Source organism: Callospermophilus lateralis, chromosome 12 (genome assembly GCF_048772815.1).
Source record: "Callospermophilus lateralis isolate mCalLat2 chromosome 12, mCalLat2.hap1, whole genome shotgun sequence".
NCBI classification, from domain to species: Eukaryota; Metazoa; Chordata; class Mammalia; order Rodentia; family Sciuridae; genus Callospermophilus; species Callospermophilus lateralis.
In genome coordinates this window covers 25793395-25819203 of record NC_135316.1, presented here as the reverse complement: position 1 = coordinate 25819203, position 25809 = coordinate 25793395, and the positions used below count along the sequence as shown (strand labels likewise).

Below are 25809 nucleotides of genomic sequence, written 5' to 3'. Positions count from 1 at the left end.
CAAAATTTGTGCATGAGTTTAACACTATCCCACTTCAGTCCACCTTCCAATCTTTTTCCAAACTTCTAAGTACAGAAGTTTGACTCATCTGAGTTCATCTGATTACTCTTGACTACCATCAGGAAGAGCTATGTATAGCCAATGAAATAGTTAAATTATGATATGGCTTTGTTTTCTTCTCTTTTAGGTTACTCTTTCTTTTCTTTTCTTTTCTTTTATCTTTTGAGATGCTTGGAGACTGAACCCAGGGCCTTGATGCAAACACTCTTATCACTGAGTTACAGGTCTATCCCACTCTTAAAAGAAAATATTAACCAACATTCAAGTCTGCTATTTCCCCCAAATCTATGTGTTGAATGCCCGGTCCTCAGGGTGGTGCCACTGGAAGAAGGTGGGGGCCTAGTAGGAAGTCCTTATGTCACTGAGGGTATGCCCTCAAAAACGATTGCAGACCCTGGTTTCTTCCTGATTCCTGGCTTATGAAGGCAAACAGATGGCACCTCCACATTTCCCACCTTTGCCATCCAACACCCCCACAGGAATGGTCTGTGTGATATTGAACTGGAACCTTCAGAACAGTAAACAAAAATCTTTTCTGTTTATTATAAGTTTTTATCTCTGGTACTTCATTATAGTGTTAGTTGACTAACACAATGACTAAACTAGTTTGTGAAATGCAATTTACAGATTGGTTACAGACAGAAAAGTACTGCAAAAATTACTGAAAGCAGTCTGTGATAATAAATTAACTATATGAAATTCACAATAAACTATTGCATATTTAAATACTTGTAAGATATTTTTTATACAGTTAATGTCAGTAAAACTCATCATAAACTTAAATACAAAAAGCCAGAAGAGAAACATGATACCTGAATATCCTTCTTGACTGTTTTAGTTTTGTTTTCTGCAACTTTCTTCCTAAATTCAAGAAGAACTTCTTTACAGTCCTCCAAATGAATCTCAGGCTCCCATGTATCATCATCTGATGTATATCCTTTCCATCGAACTTTATAAAGGATTTTACCCTGTGGTATAAATTAAAAGCAGGCAAATAAAGCATACCATTAGCTGATTACATTTCTAAAAACAATACAACTGCTCAGAATACATGAAAGAACTTGAAAACTACTTTCAAATAGAAGTTAACATCATATTAGAAACTATATTCATCTCCTGAGGCAAGTGGGTTAAGAAAGAACAATACTATTGATCTACTTTTTACAAACCAAAAACTAATTTTCTGATTATGTAAAAAAGTCAATGTATAATATTGGGAAAGCAATGAAAAATAGGAAGAACCAAGTAAAAGTCACCCAAGGATAAAAATTTTATCTCATTTCTTTACTTACTGCATTAATCATGTTTAGTGCTTTTTAAGATATTAAAAATATAATACTATAATGGTTAATCTTGGTCAGGTGTGGTATGCACACCTATAATCCCAGCAGTTTAGGAGGCTAAGATAGGAAGATTGAGTCCAAAGCCACCCTCAGCACCCTGTCTCTAAATAAAAATACAAAATAGGGCTGGGGATGTGGCTCAGTGTTTGAGTGCCCCTGAGGTTCAATCCCCAGTACAGCCCCCACCAAAAAAAGATTAATCTTGCTTTCACTCACATATCAAACTGTTTTTAAAATATTTTTTAAAATTTCTTTTTATTTTTTAGTTTTCAGCGGACACAACATCTTTGTTTGTATGTGGTGCTGAGGATCGAACCCGGGTCGCACGCATGCCAGGCGAGCACGCTACCGCTTAAGCCACATCCCCAGCCCCTTAAAATATTTTTGAAAGACATGATTTTTAGTGACTGAAGACTGTTTCATCACATAAATACAACAAAACTGTCCTTTTATAAACCAAGTACTAAAAAATGATGAAACAAAAGCAAAGAACAAAATTAAAGAATATTCTTCCTACAGAAAAAAAAACAAGTATTATTGTGATTGTTTCAAAATGTTTTTATATAAAAAGTTGTAACATCCTTGTATATTTCTGATAGGTTGATGAAATAAATCCCAATAGATCAATTAAGTTTAAAAAAAAAAAAAAAGTAAAACAAGTTGGGGATACAGGTGAAGTGGTAAAGTACTTGCCTAGCACATGTGAGACCCTGGGTTTAACACTCCCCCACCCAAAAAGAAAGAAAGATAGGAAAAAAAAAAATCCAAATTGGAAAGGAAGAAGTAAAACTCTCTGTATTCACAGATGATGATACTACATATAAAACGTCCCAAAAGTTCCACAAGAAAGTTACTTGGAAAAAAAAAATGCAAGTTACCTAAAAGAAGAAACAAATTCAACAAACATGTAGAGTACAAAAGAACACAAATCATTTATCCACAATGAACCAATTCAAAAAGGAAATTAAGAAAGCAATTCCATTTTACAATAGCATCTAAAGAAATACTTAGGAATAAATTTAAGCAAGGAGGCTGAAGACTTCTGCACTAAAAATTACAAAGTACTGCTGAAAGAAACTAAAGATGGCCTAAAATAAGTAGAAAAGCATCCTGTATTATTAGGTAGGAAGACTTAATATTTTAAGATTATTACCACCTAAAGCAATCTACAGATTCAATGCAACCATTATCAAAATTCCTACTGCCTTGTTTGTAGAAATGGAAAAGCCAATTCTCAAATTTATATGGAACTGCAGGAATTCTGAGCATCCAAAACAAAAGAAAAATAAATAAAATAAAGCAGATGCATTGTACTTCCTCAAAATTAAATCTTTCTTCTATCAAAGGACATTAACAGGCTGGAATGTAGTTCAATGGTAAACAATTGCCTCGCATGTGTGAAACCCTAGATTCAATCTCCAGTGCCCAATAGACAAAAAGACCAATAGAATGAAAAGATCCACAGGATGAGATAAGATATATATACAACTCTTTAATTTACAAGCAAGACAAAAAACATAATTCAAAAAAATAGACAAAGGAAGGCTGGGCATGGTGGCACATGTCTATAATCTAAGCTACTGGGAAGGCTAAGGAAAGAGATCACAAGTTACAGGCCAGCCTCAGCACCTGAGACCCTGTATCAAAATAAAAAAATAAAAGGGCTGAGGGTGTAGCTCAGTTGTAAAACACCCTTGGGTTCAATCCCTAATACTGGACAGGGGGCGGGGGACAGCAAAGGACTAATAGTTACTTCTCCAAAGATATACAAACCAGCAACAAGTAAAGATGTTCAACCTCATGAGTCCTTAGGGAAATGCAAATCATAACACAAAATGAGATACCATTCCACACCCAGAAAATTACTGAAACAACAACAGAAAATAACAAAATAACCAGTGTTGGAAAAGATACAGAGAAAATGGAAGCTCCAAACATGGGTGTTGAAAATGTAAAATAGTACAGTTACTGCAGAAAACAGTTCCTCACAAAGTTAAAAGAGTCACCCTATGACTCAGCAACCTCACACAAAGGCATATACCCCCCAAAACTGACAGGGACTCAAACAGATATTTTACACCAGTGTTCATTACAGCATTATTCACAAAGCCAAAAAAAAGATGGAAGCAACTCAAGTGTCCATAAGTGAATAAATGGATAAACAAAATGCAATACATAGCAGGGCGCTGTAATCCCAGCAGCACTGGAGGCCTAAGACAGGAGGATCTAAAGTTCAAAGTCAACCTCAGCCTCAGTAAGGCACTATGCAACTCAGTGAGACCTTGTCTCTAAATAAAATGCAAAACAGGGCTGGGGATGTGGATCGGTGGTTGAGTGTCCCTGAGTTTAATCTCCAGTACCCCTGCCCCCGCTCCAAAAAAAAAAAAACCCTAAAAAAATGCAATACATACAATGGAATATTATTCAGTCTTAAAATGTAAGGAGATCCTGTTATATACTACAACATAAATGAATCTTGAAAATATGCTAAGTGAGGGGCTCGGGATGTGGCTCGCCTGGTATGCGTGCGGCTCGGGTTCGATCCTCAGCACCACATACAAAGATGTTGTGTCCGCCGAAAACTAAAAAATATTAAAATTCTCTCTCTCTCTCTAAAAAAAAAAAAAAAAAAAAAAGAAAAAAGAAAAGAAAAGAAAATATGCTAAGTGAACTAAGCATAAGCTAGATACAAGAAGACAAATATTTATTATTTCACACATGAAGTACCTACAATAGGCAAATTCACTAAGAAAGAAAGTAGAGGTTACTGGGGAATAGGGGAAGGGAGGAGAAAGAATGGGAAGTTACTGTTTAATGGTAAGAGTCTCTAGGATAATGGGTGTCTGGGTTTGAGAAATAATGGTGATGGTTACACAACACAGGGAATGTAATTAATGTCACTAAATTGTATACTTAAAAGTGGCTAAATGGTTAATTTTGTGATATAACCACAATTAAAAAATAAGACCTTTATTTACCTGTTGCATCTTTTGCCCATTTTTCTTGCTCATTTTTAAGAATTTCTTTTTTCTTTTTTTATGTACTAAAGATTGAACTTAGGGGTCTTTTATGACTGAACCACATCTCCAGTCGTTTTAATTTTTTGAGAAAGGTTCTTGCTAAGTTGCTGAGGGGCTCACTGAATTGTTCAGGCTGGTCTTGAACTTGCAAAAATCCTTCTGCCTCAGGCTCCTGAGTTGCTGGGGTTACAGGTATGCATGATGAGAATTGTTTTTTAATACTTCATGGTTATTAAATCTTTGTCATATTCCAAATGTTTGCTTCTCCAGATTCTGGTGTATCTTTTCTGCTCAATTTGCAATCTCACTGAGAAGCAAGAACATACAACACAGTTGTCCAAATGAACTGCAGAACACCATATAGCAATATATTTAATAGGAGCCTGATTTTATTCATACTACCATTAAAGCAATAAACTTCACAAGCTGGATATGGCAGCACACACCTATAGCCCTAGTATTTCAGAAAGCCAAGGCAGGAAGATCCCTTGAGTTCAGGAGTTCAAGACCAGCCTGGACAACACAGTTAAGACCCTATCTCAAAAACAAATAACTAAATAACGTTTCAAGCTGACTGCCAAGAGCTGATGACATTAAGAGGAAGAGATAAGGCTGGGAGGATAGGGAGATGGGCCCCTGGGTAACTTCTTGGGCAGTAGAACACAAAGGGCACCTGCAGTTATTTGCTAAGAAACTTACAAAAAGGCTATTTTTAAATCAGGACATTTGAGGAAGTCCATGCCTCTTCAAAGAAAGAAAAATGCCTGATTAATATTTTGATTGTACTAAAGGCTGCATGAATACCTCATGGACACAGAATACCTTACCCAGGGTTGGGCAGGGGGCTAACTTCTTAAACTTACAATTCTCTTTTTGGGAGATCTGCTTTCTATTACTCTAATAAATCCTGTTACTTTGCTCTCCCCTTTGTGGATTTTATTCTTCAAATTCATGAGACAAAGAACCCAACTCTATGCTCTGTGCTACCATGATATGTCATTTTACCTTTCAGTCTTTTTAGGGAGCAGGTTTTGGGGACTGAACTCAGGGGCACTTGACCACTGAGCCACAAAACCAGCTCCATTTTGAATTTTTTTTTTAATGAATTTATTTATTTATTATTTCGGCGGACACAACATCTTTGTTTGTATGTGGTGCTGAGGATCGAACCTGGGCCGCACACATGCCAGGCAAGCGCGCTACCGCTTGAGCCACATCCCTTGTATTTTATTTAGAGACAGGGTCTCACTGAATTGCTTAGAACCTTGACTTTGCTGAGGCTGGCTTTAAACTCAAGATCCTCCTTCCTCAGCCTCCTGAACTGCTAGGATTACAGGTAGGCTGAGTTCAGTCATTGTTTTAGTCAGTTTTTTTGCTGCTGTGACTAAAGCACCAGACCAGAGGAGAAAAAGTATATTTGGGGGCTCATGGTTTCAGAGGTTTCAATCCACAGACAGCAGGCTCCATTCCTTGAAGCTCAAAGTGAGGCAGAACAACGTGGTGGAAGAGTATGGTGGAAGGAGGAGGCTCACATGACGAAAGCAAAGAGACACCTATACTTGCCAAATACAAACATATAGTACCAAAGCCATATATAGAACCTACCTCCTCCAGCCACATCCCACCTGCCTTCAATTACCACTCAATGCCCATCAGGGAATTAATTCACTGATTCAATTAAGGTTCTTATAACCCAATCATTTTTCCTCTAAACCTTCTTGCATTGTCTCACACATGAGCTTTTGGGGGACACCTCGCATGCAACCCATAATAGTCATACTCACTCCTTCAATCATTCTATCATCTGTGGAACATCAATAATGTTTTACAATTCACCAACAATAAGTGGGGGGAGAACAATGTTATATCAGATGAGAATGTAAGAGCATTTATGAAGGTTAGTTAAAATTGAAGAACTAAAACAGATTAGACAGTATTTTTGTTTAAGAAACTTAAATTATAAGGGAATGGGGAAGAAAAGTCATCTTAGTAGTATGAAATACTGCCTAAAAGAAAACAATATGGTTGCCTTGTAGAAATATCATATAAAGAAGTATATCATTATTGTAGAGTACAGAAATATGCTAATTTGGGGCTGGAGATGTGGCTCAAGCGGTAGCGCGCTCGCCTGGCATGCGTGTGGCCCGGGTTCGATCCTCGCACCACATACAAACGAAGATGTTGTGTCCGCCGAAAACTAAAAAATAAATATTGAAAAAAAAAATTCTCTCTCAAAAACAAATGCTAATTTACCAATAACAGGTCACAGGAATGTATGATATTGTTTGCGTGTATGTGAGTAAAAATTCTGGCACTGGGGATGTAGCTCACAGGTAAAGCACTTGCATAGCATGTGCAAGGTCCTGGATTTTATCCCCAGCAAAATAAAATAAAATAAACTGCAAATCTGTCATTCAATATAGTTTTTAAAAACAATACTTAATATCAAATGGGCCAGAAAAAATAAAGCAAATATGATAAATTGTTTTTAATATCTTTATTTTTATGTGGTGCTGAAAAATCAGTGCCTCATGCATACTAGGCAAGTGCTCTACCACTGAGTCACCCACAACCCCAGCCCTGATATATTATTAATAACTGGGAAATCCGGGTGAAGATATGAGAGATCCTATATAATTCTTATAATTTTTCTGATAATTAAAATAAAGTAGCCAAGAAACTAATAAACTTTACTATGAACATAGTCATAAATTTAATGCTTAAGCCTGGCACGTTGGGGCATGCCCAGCTACTCTGGAAGTTGAAGGAGGAGGATCACTTGAGTTTAGTAGTTTAAGGCCACCCTGGGCAACACTGCAAAACCCCATCTCAAAAAAAAAAAAAAAAAAAAAAAGAAAGAAAGAAAAGAAAAGAAAGGAAGGAAGAAAGGAAGGTCTGGGGACGTAGCTCTCAGTGGTAGACCACTTGCCCAGCATACATAAGGCCCTAGGTGCCCAGCAGAGAAGGATGGAAAGAAGGAAGGGAGTCTCAACCAGGCTTGGTGGCACATGCCTATAACCCAGCTACCTCAGTAAGATTCCAAGTTTGGACAACTTAGTAAGACCCTGTCTCAAAAATAAAAAGGCCTGGGGAGAGCTGGGGCTGTGGCTCAGCGGTAGAGCATGCGTCTCACATGTGTAAGGCCCTGGGCTTGATCCTCAGCACCACATAAATAAAATAAAAAGGTGCTGTGTCCACCTACAATTAAAAAAAAAAATATTTAAAAAAAAGGTCTGGGGGGCTGGGGATGTGGCTCAAGCTGTAGCGCGCTCGCCTGGCATGCGTGCGGCCCAGGTTCGATCCTCAGCACCACATACAAACGAAAGATGTTGTGTGCGCTGAAAACTAAAAAATAAATAAATATTAAAAAAAAAAAAAAAGGTCTGGGGATATAGAACAATGCTAGAGCAGTAGAGCATGTGCCTAGGGTGGGCAAGGCCCTCAGTTCACTCCTCAGTAGTAGGGAGAAAAAGTTTTAATAAATTTCAAAGAGTATAACATAGAGAATTCTCTGACCAAAATTCAAGTAAACTGAAATTAATTAATCTTAAAAGATAAACAGAAGTTGGGTTGGGGTGGTAGCTCAGTGGTGGATTGCTTGCCTAGGTATGTGAGGCACTGGGTTCAATCCTCAACACCACATATAAATAAATAAAGGTATTGTGTCCATCTATCAAAATATATATAAAGATAAACAGAAGCCAGGAGTGGTGGCGCACACCTGTAGTCCTAGCTACTCAGTAGCTAGGAAAATGGTAAGCTGGAGGCCAGTATCAAAACTTAGCAAGATCCTGGCTCACAATAAACAATAGAAAGGGCTGGAGATGTGATGCAGAGGTAGAAAGCCCCTGGGTTCAATTCCCAGAATGGAAAAAAGGCAAAATGATATGAGGTAGATACAGCAGAACACAACTGTATAATCCCATTTACTCCACAGGCTGGGGAAGGAGGAGAGAGAATTTTAGGCCAGCCTGAGCAACACAAGAATACTTTCTCAAACAACTAAAAATAAATTTTAAAAAAGTTATAAAGACGTCTACCCAGAAGGGTATAAGATTATTGAAAAGAAACTGACCTTAAATATATCCAGATTCAATGCACATCCTAATAAAAATCCCAAAAGTTTTTAACACATGTATTAATCCATTTTTCATCCCTGTAACCAATACCTGACAAGAACAACTTAAAAAATAAAAAGTTTATTTGGGGATCATGGATTTAGTTCATGGTTAGCTGATTCCATCACTCTGGGACTATGATGAGGCAAAACATTTTGGAGGAAGAGTAGATCAGAGGAAAGCTGCCTCATCTCAAGGCAACCAGGAAGCAGAGGAAGGTGTGGAATGGGTTTCAGAGAAGATAAAGCCTTCTAAGGCATGCTCCCTGAGACCTACTTCCTCCAGCTACATCCCACCTGCCTACAGTTATCACCCAGTCAGTCCATAAAATTATTAATCCAGATAATGGACTAAATAGACCTGATCAGGTCACAGGTCTCATAATCATTTCACCTCCTGCCTGAGCATGGGAACATTTGGCAGATCCCTCATATTCAAACCACAACACCCTGGAAGGAAACTGACATGTTTACCCTACAACTTCCAAGGCATTATTAAAAATCAAAAATAAGGACTTCCTCATAAAACCTGACCCCTGTATTATACTATGTAGAATATCATTTCTAAGTTAAGTATAAACAAAAATGTGAAAGGCAAAATAGAGCTCCTAGAAAAGAAAACCATAGAAAATATGTAGGATACAGAAAGATTTCTCAAAAATACACAAAAAGTACTCAACATCAAGTCTTAAGATTAAATATTACTGCAAGAAAGATTTGGGGTGGGTAGTATGGTTCCATGGTAAAACACTTGTCTACCAAGCAGGAAGGTCTAGGTTTCCATCCCTAGCACTACAAAGTAAATTAATTATTTTTTAAAAAAAATATATATAGGGGCTGGGGTTGTAGCTCAGTGGTAGTGCATCTGCTTAGCAAGTGTGAAGCACTGGATTCGATCTCAGCATCACATAAAAGTAAATAAATAAAGGTATCGTCCATCTACAACTAAAAAAAATTTTTTTAAATATATTTTAGTTATCAGTGGACATTTATTTATTTATTTATGTATATATGGTGCTGAGAATCAAACCCAGTGCCTCACACATGCTATGCAAGCACTCTACCATTGAGCTACAACCCCATTCCTAATTATTATTATTATTATTATTATTTTTTTTTTTTAAGACAAGGTGGTGCATTCCTGTAATTCCAGCTATTTAGGGGGAATATAGCTGAACAACACAGCACTTGTCTGGCATGCTCAAGGCCCTGGGTTCAATCCCTTTTGTACCCCCCAACACACACACACACACACACACACACACACACACAAGATTTTTAACATACGGAAGAACTGAATTCAGAGTATGTAAAAGTCTCCAACAAATCAATAAAAAAGAAACAGGTAAAAAAGGGATTTGAAAAAGTACTCCATAAAAGAAGAAAATCAACTGAACAATAAATGTAAGAGAAGATGTTCAATATTTTCAACATTGATTACTAATGTTAAGATCTATAAAAACACAAACAAAACCTAGAAAATACCATTACATACCCACCGCTACTAGTTAAAAATGTAACTGTACAATTAAAATTTTCATCAACCACTGGTGGTAGTGTAAATTGGTACAACCATATTCAAAAACAGTTTTCACTTAAAGCTGAAGATAAACATATACCTATGACCAAGAAATTCCACTCCTAGAGAAATGTACATGCACAATATACTAGGAGACATGTTCAATGATGATTAGCATTACAACAGTCAAAAACCATTGCCCAGGGGCTGGAATTGTAGCTCAGTGGTAGTGCACTTGCCCAGCATGTGTGAGGCCCTGGGTTTGATCCTCAACATCACGTTAAAAAAAAAAAAAAAAAAAAAAAAAGTAAATAAAATATAAAGGTATAAAAAAAAATTAAAAAACAAAAAAACAATAAAAATAAAGCTATTGTCCAAATGCCCACCCATAGTAGTAGAAAAGAGATCTTGCTGGGCACAGTGGCACACACCTGTAATCCCAGAAAGTTGGGAAACTGAGGCAGGAGGATTTAAAGTTCCAGGCCAGCCTCGGCAATTTAGTGAGATCCTGTCTCAAAATAAAAAAATAAAAAAGGCTATGGATGTGGCTCAGTGGTAGAAAGCCCCTGAGTTCAATTCCTAGTGGCCCCCCTAAGACAGATTTTAATACATTCATATACTAGAATTCTGTTCACTAATGAAAATGAAAGAAACAATAACTCTCATACAATTTAGATTAATCTCACTAACATATTATTGAACAAAAATGCAGACAGAGCTGGGAATATGGTTTAGTAGTAAAGTGTTGCAATAGACTGGATGTCTAGGACAGCCCAAAAAATAGGCATTTCTGGAACTAGTTGTAAAATTTTAAAAAATAATCCTTATCTACTAAATAATATAAAAATATCAGAAAAAGTATCAGTTTATTATGCAAAAATGATTTCAATTTAACTGAAACTAGAACATGACATATGTCATAACACGTCAGATTCAATTTTTCTAAAAACTCAAAAAGTACAGGTGACAATAAACTAAAGGAAAGGATATGGTTAAATATATAAATTCAGTGTTTGTTTTTTTAATTTTTTAGTTGTAGTTGGCAATACCTTTAATTAATTTTTTTTTTTTTAATGTGGTGCTGAGGATTGAACCCAGGGCCCTGCACACGCCAGATGAGCGCTCTACCACTGAGCTACAACCCCAGCCCAAAATTCAATGTTAATACCATTCCTCCAAGCCAGTTTTCATCACAAGGATTTCAACAAGCCATTTCCTTGAGAGAAAAATCAGCCAAGGTATTTTTGAATTATATTACATATATTCTTTAAATTTTAGGTGTTTTATTCTCATTTAAAACTTTTTTAAAAATATTGTTTTAGTTGTAAATGGAAACAATATCTTTATTTTTGTTTTTATGAGGTGCTGAGGATCGAACCCAGTGCCTCACACAAGCGAGGCAAATGCTCTACCACTGAGCCACAACCCCAGCCCTTGTTTAAAATTTTTTATTAGAAAATGTGCGCACACAGAGTGTGGGCAAGTGTATAAAAGAAGAACCATTTTATCCATAAAATGTTTTCCATATTAAGCTTTACATGTGGTCTGGCACTGTTCCAATCTCTTACCATTCCCTTTTCCCAAGAGCTTCTCTATGTTCTCCAGAAGTTAATAAATGAATGAAATTGGCAGGGATCAGAAAGTCTGGAAGACAGTAATAGTGCATTGTAGAACTGTGGGGAGCAAGATGAAGTAGAGGGTAAGAGTCCGATTGTTACCATTTGCAATTTTTTAAAAAAATATTTATTTTTTAGTTGTGATTGAACACAATATCTCTATTTTACTCTTTGATGTGGTGCTGAGGATTGAACCCAGGGCCTCTCACGTGCGAGGTGAGCGCTCTACCACTGAGCCACAACCCAACCCCATCCATTTGCAATTTTTAAGAAAAGCCTCACATACAGAATTTTTTTAATGTGAAAATTCCTGAAATGTAAATGTTAGCAGCTAATTTCAATCTCAGAAAACAACAAAAAACAGTGTGTCAAATAAAACAAGTCTGCAGGCCAATAAAGTGACAAATGGGACCCCTAGTTTACCTTATTCCATTCTCCTGGGATTACAACCCCTCTGCTCAGCCAATCCCTAATTTCCCTTGAATGTCCAATCTGCTTCCATCACTTTATACAGTACTACAATTATCTATACAATTTTAATTGTATAGATAAATCCTGTGTATAAATTCACAGAATATGCCAACTCAATTTAAAATGTTTAGTGACATCTTTTCCTGCTCTTACATTAGAATTTTTATTCTTTGTTTATTACTCCAAGTAAGTTATAAATAACATACAGGTGGCAATGAAGTATACATATAAACATATTGAAACTTTTTTTTTCTTTATGGCCTGGGGGATTGTACCCAGGGGTGTTTTATCATTGAGCTACCAATGAGACAGGGTTTCACTGGCTTCCCACTTGCAATCATCCTGCCTCTGCCTCCTGAGAATATGGCCAGTTTTCAGATTGGTTATTCAAACATTCAGTTAGCAATAAAAAAATAATACATATAAACTGGCCATGGTGGTACACACCTGTAATCCTAGTAACTTGGGAGGCTAAGACACAAAAATCAAAAAAATTACACATAGGGATAGAGGGTCTGGTTCAGTGGTACAGTGCTTGCTTAGAATTTGTGAAGCCCCAGATTTGATCCCAAGTGTACACGCACATGTTTAGACTCACTCACACATACATATACACATATAAAATGTATAAATTAGCAAAAAGTGACTCAGTTGGGTTTCTGATTAAATTCGAACATTTAGACTACAAGAAGGCCTAATGAACCACTTTCAGGACCCTTAAGTTTGTCAACAGGTAGATGGCTGACCAATTGTCCAGCTCACTTAGCAATAATAGATAAAACTGCCACCTTCCTGTTCTGTTGAACTAATACCTTTCAATTTATACACCACTCATTTACAAGAGCACCAAAAATCCAAGGTCTTAAGAACTAGAATTTTAACTCAACTTTACATTTTAGTCTCTCTCAGGACTGGGGTTCTAGCTCAGTGGTAGAGCACTTGCCTAGCATGTGTGAGACAATGGGTTCAATTCTCAGCATCACATATAATAAATAAAATAAAGGTTCATTGACAACTTAAAAAAAAATTAAAAAAAAAAAAGAAAAGTCTAACTCTCCTCCACCCCCTTACACCTTTACATTTCTTTGTTTCATCTACTTTAGACTAAAAGATGAAACTTAAAATACAGTGCTTACAATTCATTGACATTGGCAAAATTAAAAACTATGTGTTGGGCTGGGGATGTGGCTCAAGCGGTAACATGCTTGCCTGGCATGTGCAGGGCGCTGGGTTCGATCCTCAGCACCACATAAATATAAAGATGTAGTGTCCACCGAAAACTGAAAAATAAATATTAAAAAATTCCCTCTTTCTCTCTCTCTCTCTCTCTCTCTTAAAAAAAAAAAAAACTATGTGTCATCTTACTTCTGAAAATATTACCCTCCTAATATCAAATATTAGCCAAAACAGCCTCAGATTGGCTCCTCCTCTCATCTTAAGGTGCTCACAATAGTTTTGGGGATATTATACATAAAAATATTTCTATCTTGGTTGGGAGTATCTCAGTGGTAAAGCACAGGCTTACCACGTACAAGGCCCCGGGTTCAATTCCCAGCACTAAAATAAGAGAAAAAGAAAAAAAAAAAATCCTACCTTTACTCACTGCAACCAATGATAATATTAATAATATTAGATTTCAATTCTCTGGACAGAACTTTCCAATGTCAACTACTGTGCATGCTCCAAATAATATCTATATCATCAGGACAACATGGCATACAGTAGTTGATAGAAAATGTATGCTGACTGAAAGGATAAAAAAAAAATAACACAAGGCAACATATGACAAATGGGAGACATCAGACAAGAAGATGAATACGACTGTAAGGTGTTTGGTCATCTCATACCTACCTACTAAAACAGGTTATTTTCCTATTATCTATGCTTTCCTCTGTCCAGTGTGTTTCTTCCCCCAAGCCCAGAATTCGTTCTCTCATTTAAAAATTTAATACACACAAAGCAGACAGTGTGTGTTACTTACATGCTAGACATTGAACTAGCAAAGATTAATAAAAATCATATATTCCCCAAATTTCTTTATGGTGTGTGTGTGTGTGCCATGAATTGAACACAGGGGAGCTTAACTACTGAGCCACATATCCAGCTCTTTTAATTTTTCATTTTGAAACAGGGTCTCCCTAAGTTGCTGAGGGCCTCACTAAATTGCTGAGGCTGACTTTGAATTTGTCCTCCTGCCTCACGCGCCTGAGATGCTGGGATTACACACTGGCAGGCTGGCTATCCCCCAGTTTTCTTTTTTTGGCGGGGGGTAGTACCCAGGATTGAACTCAGGGGTATTCAACCACTGAGCCACATCCCCAATCCTATTTTGTATTTTATTTAGAGACAGAGTCTATGCTGAGGTGCTTTGCACTTCCCAGTTGCTGAAGCTGGCTTTGAACTAATGATCTTCCTGCCTCAGCTTTTTAGCCACTGGGATTACAGGCATGCAACACCACTGTGCCTGGCTATCCCCCAGATTTAAAAAGCCCAAAATCTAGAGCAGGACAGACAAAACATATAAAGGATAATACCTTAAATGCCTTAACAGACAAGGAAGAACAAAGGCAGAGATGAGAAAGCACCTCACTCTGCAGGAATCCGTCAAAAAAGGCTTTTAAATAGAAATGAACTTTGAAAGAATGAGAAGGATCACCAAGAGATGAAAAATAACAGTCCAGGCTAGGAGAACTTCAGTGCACAAAAGGTGTTTGTAATGTCACCCTCTTGGTGACACTGGGGTTTTATTCGAGGACAACTGGGAATTCCCTAAGATTTTAAGCCAGAGAATGGATTCTGGTTTCAGAAAACACGGGGACGATGGAATGGCTAAGAAAAGCAGCATTATTTTTCACGATCACTCCTTTGTAGCAGACAGCAGGAGCCCCGTGAACCTGAATACTGGTGACAACATTAAGTCCTACCAGTCATCTGCACCCTTGTGATCCTTACCCATCACATCCCAAACTGCATTATCTCTTCTGCCAAAAGAACACTTAAAACTTCCTGAAGCACCCTTCACCAACGTGGCCCGAAGAGTCCGGGGATATCATTCTGCTTTCTATCATGATATTTCATGCTTGTGTTTAGCTCAGACGGTCTTGTTCCTCCTCTCCTCCGGTTTTGGGTCCGCACAGCTGGTGTTTCCAGCTGTAGTCCTCCCCTGCAGGGCCCCGGAGCTCCCCACCCTCCCTTTCTACTCTCCCGCACTGTCCACCAGGTCAGGATCCCTCCCAGTCCTCCCCAAACGGCTCCACACACCAGGACTCCCTCTCCATCCAAGTCCCATCCTCCCTATCCAAACCTCAAGCCAGGACTCCCTTCTCGATCCTCACGACCCTTCCCTTCAGGTCTGGACCTACTTTCGTGTCCTCCCTGCAACCAGAGCTTCAAGCAGGACCCCTCCCCATCTTCCTCGCCCAAACCCTCACGCCACGACGCTTCTCCCAGTGCAGATCCTCACGCCTATTTTCCCCTCCACGTGCCCCCTACCACATACCCCCTCGGTCTTCATGTCCAGGATCTTCTCCACCTCGAAAACATCTTCCCCGTCCTCCTCGCTGTCCCCAAAGGCCTCCGCTCCTCTCGTGGATGAGTCCTTCTCTTCGCCCGCTACTCCAACTCCTTCTCCTTCGACTTCAGGTGACTCACCACAGCTGTCGGCACCCGGTACTACGGTCACAATCGCACCCTCTGCAACCGGCATGGGCGGTAGCGCCGCCATCCTAGGACCCCTGTAAACCGCGGTGGAAAACCGACTGCGACATACACTCTTACTGATCCTAGCGCCCCGCACTCGGCCCTAATCCACCTAGGCGGCGTGACGCGGCCGTGAGGAAAACCAGCCAATGGTGGACTCCAAGCCCCGGAGTGACACATGCAGTAACCAATCGGGTAAAGGCGGGCGCGCCAGAGGCCAGCACAGCCTACGGGAAGCTGGTGGGCGGGTGGCTGGGCGCCCGGGGCGGAAAAACGCTGTTTGGGGGAGGGGATTGGGAGGGACTGCGACAGCGCGCGGGCTTGAGGGGGTTAGAGAAGGAGGTGAGAGGGTGTGGGTTTGCGGGGGAGACCCACCGGTACAGACTTGTCGGAAAGGACGTCCCAGGCGCAGACGCTTGGAAGTGGCTGCCCCTTTCTTGGTCCCAGCCTGCTGTCACACCCCAGCAGGACCGAACGGATGTCGGAACGTGTGTGTGTGTGTACATACATATGTATATACAAATACATATATACACAAGCACATATATAGATAAATATATATGGTTTTGGATTGGTTAACAAGGTGTCAGTACTCTATTAGCTATAACTCAGAGCTGGTATGTTTCAATGAGTATTGTTTATTCACTTCTAATGAGTATTATTTAAAAGATAAGGACATTTGTTGAACTAAAGAGCATTTATTTCCCAAGTTCTAGTGCTTTTTATTATTATTGAAAATAAAATAGCCGGGCACAGTGGCGCTGGCCTGTAATCCCAAATGCTCATGAGTCTGAGACTGAGACTGGAGGAGTTCAAAGCCAGCCTTAGCAAATTAGGGAGACTCTGAGCAACTTAGACTCTGTCTCAAAATAAAAAATTATAAAAGGGGATGGGGATGTGATTCAGTGATTAAGCACCCCTGGGTTTAATCCCCAGTACCAATATAAAACAATTTAATTAAATGAAAACTAAAAGGATATGTTCAGAATATGAATAATTGGTAGCCACCCAAAGCAAAAACACTGCTAGGAAAATCCACATATGGATAAAATATTCTTATCACTTTGAAATTCAAATAATTGAAGTCTTTGTGGTAGCAAGTTTTTATTATTGTTGTTTGTTTTAATTTATATTTCTTTGAACAGTGGACTTAATTTTACAAGATAGGCCTCACTGACAAGTCTCTGAAGCCTAAACCCATTGGAAAGAATCACTAGCTCTTTGAGTTAGTTATTATTTGTTTGACTAATAAACACATACTATGTACCAAGATTAGGCATTAGAAATAGAAATACAAAGATCAACAGCTTAGTGGTAGAATACTTGCCTAGCATATGTAAGGCTCTGGATTTGATCTTCAGCACGACATGAAAATAAATAAATAAAATAAAGGTATTGTGTCCATCTACAATTTAAAATTAAGTTTTTTTTTAAATCAACAAAGCATTGATTCTGCATTCCCAGGACCCTCAGAATAATGGAAAATGCACAATTCCAACATTTAGATTTTGTAAAAAATATAACCAAATAACAATTAGTTGTTGTGAGAAAACTAATTTTTACAGAAAAATTCCAGTAAATAAGAGTAGAAGAAAAGTTTGAATTAGGAAATCACAATATTGCATGAAAAAATAGGGGGACTGGAGGGTGTAATTCACTGGCTTGATCCCCAGCATTGCGAGCAAAAATCCAGGGAACCAAACTTGTAGGTGAATGGTTGTTGAGGAACTGAATATTTGCGGGGTACCTAAGCATCTCCACAGATTACTTGTTAGTTGTAAGGGAAACCTAACTCCTCATGGAAAACCTATTGACTATTAGCATTAGTAAAAGTTGAACTAGATTACACAACTTCTGTTCAAAATAATGTTGATCCTTGATCTCCTCAAACCTTTATTACTGATTATGAGATTATGTGATAAAAGAGAAAAAGGAAAAGGAAATACAATCAGACAAATCCAGAATGTGGGGTAGCACAATGTGCAATGTGCAGTAGTGCATGCCTGCTATCCAAGAGACTCAGGAGGCTGAGGCAGGAAGATAGAGTTCAACTCAAGCCTCAGCAACTTAGTGAGAACCTGTCTTAAAATAAAAAATAAAAATCTGGGGATGTAGCTCAGTGGTTAAGTGCCCCTGGGTTCAATCCCTAGCACCACACAAACACACAAAGGCTGGGGATTCAAAGATGAACACAGAAGCCCAAAGGACAAGGTTTACTTGAGAAAAGGGTTCAGAAGAACCTGAAAAGTGGTTGACAAGGATTCTTTGTTACTCTAACCACTTCCCAGCACTCTCGTGTTTTTCCTGGAGTTAGGGCAACAGACCAGGCTCAGCCACCCATCCCAGAAAACCAGTTGAAGAGTCAAGTGGTGGTAAGGACAAGAAAGAAGCTTTATTCTTTAGTGTGCCTGCAATGAGAAGAACAGAGAGGTCTAATTACCTAATGTCTTCAAGGAACTAACTTTGAGGCTTTATGAAAGAGGAAAACAAAGGCAAAGGTTGAGTGTTTGTAGAACTGACAAAATGTGCAATCTTGATCAAGCAGTCAGGATTAGACATGAGGTGATTTATTGGCACTAAGAAGGTTGCTGTTACTTGGAAAGTAGTTTTAGTCTTTTGTCATAAGATTTTCATCAATCCAGGTGCACTGGTCTTGGAATCCAAGGTAAGTACAGGAAAATATGACTCAGAAGAACTCAAAAAGAAAAAGGAAACAAGTTAAAACTCAAGACGGGGTCAGAGAGACCAAATGGATCAGAGAAACAAAATGAATTTAGTTAAGTCAGTGAGAGGAACCTGCTTCAGTGTAATTGAGAGAAATTTCCAGATTCCTGTCTTGTCTGATATCTTTTCCTTTGGCAGAGTAGGAGAAGAAGGAACCATGAATCCAATGTTTATGCTGTTTTGGGTACCAGGGTTTGTCTGAAGAGTAGGTTTCAGTCTTTCTGGACTTGAAGTGCTGATGGGAATAGGGATTTGGAGGCCAGGTTGGGGCCACTGAGAACAAAGGTGAGTAGCCCTGCTTTTTTTTTCCAATCCAGATATTGAATCCAGGGTTGCTCAAACTTAACCACTGAGCCATATCCCCAGCCCTCACTGAGTTGCTTAGGGCCTCACTAAATTGCTGAGGCTGGCTATGAACTTGCAATCCTCCTGCCTCAGAATCCCAAACTGCTGGGATTATAGGCATATACCACCACACCTGGCAGCAGCATGGCTTTTTGTGGTCTATAGAACCTTAGCAAGATGCCAGAGGAACAAGAGATTATGAGCACTAGAAGAGAACCAAGCAAATAAATCTCTTTAGGAAACTATACACACAATCCCAGAGAGGTGCATCCCCTGAGTAACCTGGAAAAGAACTACAGAATCTCTACCTGGGTTAATTGGCAAAGATATCCCCTTTGCAAAACCATCCTAAAAAGACTGGGAGAAGTGACTATTTTTTCAGATTTCTAAATCTTAAATGATTAGTAGGCTTTAAAAAAACTAGGGAGACATGGCCCCATAAAAGGAACAAAATAAATCTCAGGGATGGGGATGTAGCTCAATAGTAGAACGCTTGACTACTATGTGTGAGGCCCTGAGTTTAATCCCCAGTACATAACATACTTACATAATTTTCCAGAAACTAGTCCAAAGAAATGCAGTTCCATGAATTATCTGACGAAGACTCCATAATAACCATCTTCAATATGTTTAGTGAGCTAAAAGAGAACCAGATAACTAAACAAAATTAGAAAACAATGTCTGTGCAAAATCAAAATGTCAATAAAGGAACAAACTACAAGAAAGAACTAAACAGGGCTCAAGCGGTAGCGTGCTCGCCTGGCATGCATGTGGCCTGGGTTCGATCCTCAGCACCACATACAAAGATGTTGTGTCCACCGAAAACTAAAAAATAAATATTAAAAAAAATTCTCTCTCTCTCTCTAAAGAGAAAAAAAAGAAAAAAAAAGAAAAAAGAAAGAACTAAACAAATTCTGGAGCAGAAGAATACAATAACTGAATGAAAAAATTCACTAAAGTGGTTCAAAAAAAGGCCTGACCAAGCAAAAGACTCAGTGAACCTAAAGACAGATTTGAGTAATTTAATTTTTGAATAATTGAAATAATTTGAATAATTGAAATTATTGAGTAAACCAGATGCAGTGGTATATACCAATAATCCCAGCTACTTGGAAGTCTGAAAGAAAGATCATAAGTTCAAGAACAGCCTCAAAACAAACAAACAAAACAGAGATAGAACACCCTGGGTTTAATCCCCATGTTTTAGTCAGCTTTCTCATTGCTATGACCAAAATACCTGACAAGAACAACATAGAGGAGGGAAAGTTTATTTGATGCTCACAGTTTCAGAGGTGTTATCCATAGATGGTTGACGCCATTGCTCTGATCTGGAGGTGAGGCAGAACATCATGGCAGAGGGCGTGGAGGAGTAAAGCAGTTCAGAAGATGGCAATCAGGAAGGAGAGATACATATAGAGAGAGCAAGAGCAGGAGAGCTCAAGCTTGCGCTCCATTCAAAGTATAACTCCCAAAGGGGCATGCCACCAGTGACCTTTCTCCTCCATCCACACTCTACCTGCCTTCAGCTACCTCCCAGTTAATTCTTATTAGGGGATTAATTCACTGATTAGGTTATAACTCTCATCATCATTTCATCCCAACCTTCTTTCATCATCTCACACATGAACTTTTGGAAGACACTTCATATCTACACTGTAACATTCCACCCCTGACCCCCAAAACCTCATGCCAAGTACATTTTTAAGAGTCTAAGCATTACCCAAAAGTAAAGTCCAAAATCTCCTTTGAGACTGAAGGCAAACTCTCAGCATGAACCCCTGTAAAAATCAAAAGCAAGTTACCTATATCTAATAAATAATGGCATAGAGTAAACATTTGCATTCCACAGGAAAGAAATAGGGGCATAGAAAGAAGGAATGGTATCAAGCAAGACCAAACTTCATCTAGGCAAACAAGCTCTATAGTTCTATGTCAAGCATGTGGGGCACATGGCATCACAATGCTTTCTAGAGTTTTTGTAGCTCTGCCCCTATGGTCTTGCTTGTTACAGCCTACATAACCTGTGTTTTGCCTTTTTTCTGCTTGATTCCTTAAGTTTTCCTTGACTGATGCCCCACATTACTGACATATTTTAGTCTCAAGTCACTGCAACTTCAGCTTCCTTCTCACATCTTCATTGCATCACCCTCTCAGGGGCAGCTTTCAGGGATTCCAACCCTGCTGCACTTTGCCTGACCTCTCAAGCCTTCCTTTGAAATCTGTGAAAGCCTTCATGACCTCCTAACTCTAGCATCCTGCAATCCTTCAGAATTATCACCACATATTTGATACCAAGGTTGGTCTTCCACCATATTTTTTTTTTTGAGAAAAAGGAAAAAGAAGGTTTATTCTAGCAAAGCAGAAACACAGGGGACTCCTGTCTCAAAGGCTGTAATTATCGGTCTTCCACCATATTAAGCAGTAGCCAAGCCACCTGGGACTACAGCTGCAGCACTTAAATGCCTGTGTAGCTGAGCACAGTGAAACAACTTCCTAGAACCCCTGTGTAAACCAGGTGTTTTTTATACCCTTAAGCCTGAGAAGAGAGTGGTCTATCCATGGCACTGCCTAAATTCCAGACTGCCTTGAAATTGCCTCCACCAGCTTAATTAGTTCATCATCCTTATTTTTTTTTTAAAGAAAGAGTGAGAGAGAGTGAGAAAGAGGGAGAGAGAGAGAATTTTAATATTTATTTTTTTTAGTATTTGGCAGACACAACATCTTTGTCTGTATGTGGTGCTGAGAATCGAACCCGGGCCGCACGCATGCCAGGCGAGCGCGCTACCGCTTGAGCCACATCCCCAGCCCAGTTCATCATCCTTAAATCTGGCCTCACAGAAAGTCTCAGGACATGGCCAAAATGTAGACAATTTATTTGCCAGTCTAACAAAAATAGCTTCTAGTCCAATTTCCAAAAGAGTCCTCCTTTGAAACCTCATGATCCCAGTCTTTACTGTCCACAGTCCTAGTGGCATTTTTGTCTGAGCTCCCACCAGAATTTTCCATTAAACTCCACTTACAACATTATAATCTTCTCACCTCACATCTCTAAACCTTTCAAAATTCTTCCTCTCTCTAACTAGCTCCAAAGGCTTTTGAACCACATGGTCAGGTAAGTCACAGCAATGACCCCACTCTCAATACTAATTTCTGTTTTTAAATCAGCTTCTCATCACTATGACCAAAAGATCCAATAAGAACAACATAGAGGAGGGAAAGTTTATTTGGGGCTTACAGTTTCAGAGGTGTTATCCATAGATGGCTGACTCCATTGTTTTGGTCTGGAGGTGAGGCAGAGGGTGTGGAGGAGGAAGGCAGCTCAGGAGATGACAATTAGGAAGGAGGGGGGAGGGGAAGGAAGGAGAGGAAGAGAGAGTGTTATCTCCTCCATCCACACCCTACCTGTCTTCAGTTATCACCCAGCTAATCCATTATCAGGTGATTAATCCACGGATTGGGTTACAACTCTCATCATCTAGTCATTTCACCTCTGAACTCTCTTCCATTGTCATATACACAAATTTTAGGGAACTCTAAACTATAACACCCCAGTACCACAAAAATAAGGGAAAGAAGGAAAGAAAAAGGAAAAAGAAATTTCTGAGTGAGAGGAATAAAAATAAAACAAATGAAGCAAGTGAACAGAGACAAAGTTTATGGGACACCATCAATTGGAACAATATGTACATTATGGAAGTATCAGAAGAAGAATGAAATAAAGCATGGCATACTAAAATAAATAAAAGCCAAACCTTTCTAAATATGAGGATAGAAATGGGCATAGAAATTCAAGAAGCTCAGTAAAATCCAATTCTGATAAGTTCAAAAATATTCATACAGAGGTATATTATAATTAAACTGTCAAAAAGTTCAAGGAGAATATTGAAAGCAGCGAGAAAAAAAGTGACTCAATGTTATGAGAACTCATATGAAAGGAAATCCTGTAAGATTATCGACAGATTTTTTTAGAAAAAAAAAACCTAACAGGCCAGAGAGTACAGAATAACATATTCAACAATATTTTATTGAGAACAAAAAATTCAATAAATCTGCCTTCCAAGAATATTATATCTGTCAAAACTGTCACTCAAAAATGAAGAAGGTAGTTGGGTGTGGTGGCACATAACAATCCCAGCTGGGAAGCTGAGGCAGGAGGATCGCAAGCTCAAAGAGAGTCTCAGCAATTTAGTGAGGCACTAACCAATTTAGCAAGATCCTGTCTCAAAATTAAAAAATAAAAATGGCTGGGGATATAGCTCAGTGGTAAAGTGCCCCTGGATAAATCCCTAGTTCCAAAAAAATAGGAGGAAGAGAAGGGGAGGAGGAAAGGGTGGAGAGGAAGAAGGAGGAAGAAGAGGAGAAAAAGGAGAAGGAGAAGAAGAAAAAGAGGAGAAGGAAAAGAAGGAGGAGAAGAAGGCAGGAAGGCAGAGGCAGGAAGATCACAAATTCAAGACTTTTCCAAGATAAACAACAGCTAAGTCCATCATCACTAGATCTGCCCAACAATAAATACTAAAAAGAGTCCTTCAAATTGAAATAAAAGGATGCTAGAGAAAACATGAAAGCAATGAAACTATAAAGCTCTCTGGTAAAGGTGCATATATGGAGAAATAGAGAATAATGTAGACGTATAATACTGGTATGTATCATTATTAATTCTATCATATTATTCAAAAGATATAAAAAATAACTATAGGGCTAGAGTTATGTCTCAATGGTAGAGCATTAGCCTAGAAAGTATAAGGCCCTGAGCTTAATTCCTGGCACTGCAAAATATTAATTAAAAATTTTAAAAATATTTAAAAATTGAAGCCAGGAATGCACCTGTAATCCCAGCAATTTGGCAGGGTGGGGAAGAAGAATCCCAGTTTGAGGCCAGCCTCAGCATATGAGTGAGACCCTGTCTCAAATAAAAAATAAAAACAGGGCTGGGGATGTGATTTAGAGATTAAGTGCCCCTGGGTTCAATCCCTCAAACAAAACAACAAAAACAAACAAAAAACAAACAAAGAAAGACATACATGGCCAGGTGTGGCGACACTATTATCCCAGCTACCTGGCAGGATGATCACAAATTCAAAGCCAGCCTTCCTAACGCAGTGAGACCCTGTTAAAATAAAAAGGCTGGAGATACAGCTCAGTGAGAGTGCTTGCCTAGCATGTGCAAGACTCTGGGTTCAATCTCCAGTACTCCATAAAAATATATATGAATAAATTTCAAAAGACAGCCATTCTTCTTACAAGAATGCTCAGAGTAGCACTATTTACAATACCCCCAAAATGGAAACTACAACTGCACCCATTCATAGAATCAATAAATGCAGTAATTAAATATTAAATCCACAGAATAAATAAATTTTTGTGAGTGATCAATAACAATAATATGGTTGAATGACAAATATACTGTTAAGCATAAGATGCAAATATAGGCTCCGGTGTAGCTCAGTGGCAGAACACTTGCCTAGCATCTGTAAGTCCTGGGTTCAATCCCTGGCACCACAGAATAACAAAAGTACATGTATATACACATATGACATTTTGTATGTATATATACATATGATGTGACAGAATAATCAAGGGAAAACCTAAAGGGACCCCTTACCCCAGATTTACTTGCTTAAAAAATCATTAATTTTGGAGGATATTTGTTTCCCACTAGCTTGGCTGTAGATGATACCTCTGGTTGAAGTCACTGAATGGGTTAAAACTGTTGTCATTTACTATCCCCCTGTTTTCCAGCAAATGTTGCCTTTTGTATCTTTTTTTGTACTGGGGGTTGGATCCAGGGGTGCTCAAACAAAACAACAAAAACAAACAACAACCAAAAACCAAACAATCAAAAAAAGACATACATGGCCAGGTGTGGCAACACTATAATCCTAGTACCATATACCATTGAACTACATCCCCAGATTTTTATTTATATATATATATATATATATATATATATATATACAAGTGATTGACCGTTAAACCCAGGGTCGCTTAACCACTGAGCCACATCCCCAACCATTTTTTAAATTTTATTTTGAGACAGGATCTCACTGTTACTTGGGGCCTTGCTAAATTGTTGAAGTTAATTTTGAATTCAAGATCTTCCTGCCTTAGCCTTCCGAGTTGCTGGGATTACAGGTGTGTGTCACTGTGCTAGCCAACATACCTTTTTTTATCTTAATGATTAAGTATGAGGTTAGTTATTCCTGGGAAAAGCAATTGAAAAGATACAAGTTGTAACTTTTTTCTAGATTTACAAAATCCAGGACATTAGATGGCCTTCAGACAACATCAAAATGTAGGTTAATCTTGTTCTTTAAAAGTGAAATAGGTTGGTGTGCTGGTGCATGCATGTAATCCCAGTGACGGGGGAGGCTGAGACAGAAAGATTGCAAGTTCAAGGCCAGCCTTAGCAATTTATAGAGACCCTGTCTCAAAATCAAAAACAAAAAGGTATGGGAATGTAGCTTATTGGTAAGGCACCCCTGGGTTCAATTCCTAATACTGGAAACACAACAACAAAAAGTTAAATAAAAATTTTAAAAGGCTGGTAGTAAAGTCTTTACTTGCCTACTATGGAGCACCCCTGGGTTAAATCTCCAGTACCCCCATCCCCCAACACACACACACACAGGAAAATAACATTTAAATTGATCCCTGTGGGCTGGGGTCGCGGCTCAGCTGTAGAGTGCTCGCCTTGCACGTGCAAGGCCCTGGGTTCAATCCTCAGTACCACAAAAAAGTAAATAAATAAATAAATAAAATAAAGTTATTAAAAAAAACCTTGATTCTTAAAAAAAAAAAATTGATCTCTGCCTTCTGATCATTATCTAAGCTGCTTCCCTCTGCCACATTCTTCCTCCATGATGTTCTGCATCACCTTGAGTCCCGAGGAATGGAG

General features: G+C 38.7%; 2 protein-coding genes and 1 non-coding gene across 4 annotated transcripts in view; 1 reads left to right on the top strand and 2 right to left on the bottom strand.

Moving 5' to 3' along the window:
• Mphosph8 (M-phase phosphoprotein 8) overlaps nucleotides 1-15943 on the bottom strand; it is a 43168-nt gene extending 27225 nt beyond the window's left edge. For both annotated transcript variants that reach the window (XM_076872704.2, XM_076872703.2), the window contains exons 1-2: nucleotides 15646-15943; nucleotides 873-1028 (exon numbers count right to left, since the gene is read on the bottom strand). In XM_076872704.2, the coding sequence (XP_076728819.2) occupies nucleotides 873-1028; nucleotides 15646-15870 (381 nt within the window). In that variant the 5' untranslated portion in view covers nucleotides 15871-15943. The remainder of the gene's footprint in view (nucleotides 1-872; nucleotides 1029-15645) is intronic.
• Trnaa-cgc (transfer RNA alanine (anticodon CGC)) lies at nucleotides 11850-11921 on the bottom strand. Its single transcript has one exon. It is a non-coding gene; the product is annotated as a tRNA-Ala (tRNA).
• A 51-nt stretch (nucleotides 15944-15994) lies between the features above and the next one.
• LOC143411820 (dual specificity tyrosine-phosphorylation-regulated kinase 4-like) overlaps nucleotides 15995-25809 on the top strand; it is a 51162-nt gene continuing 41347 nt past the window's right edge. The window contains exon 1 of the mRNA XM_077110704.1: nucleotides 15995-16333. Coding sequence (XP_076966819.1) covers nucleotides 15995-16333 — 339 coding nt within the window. The remainder of the gene's footprint in view (nucleotides 16334-25809) is intronic.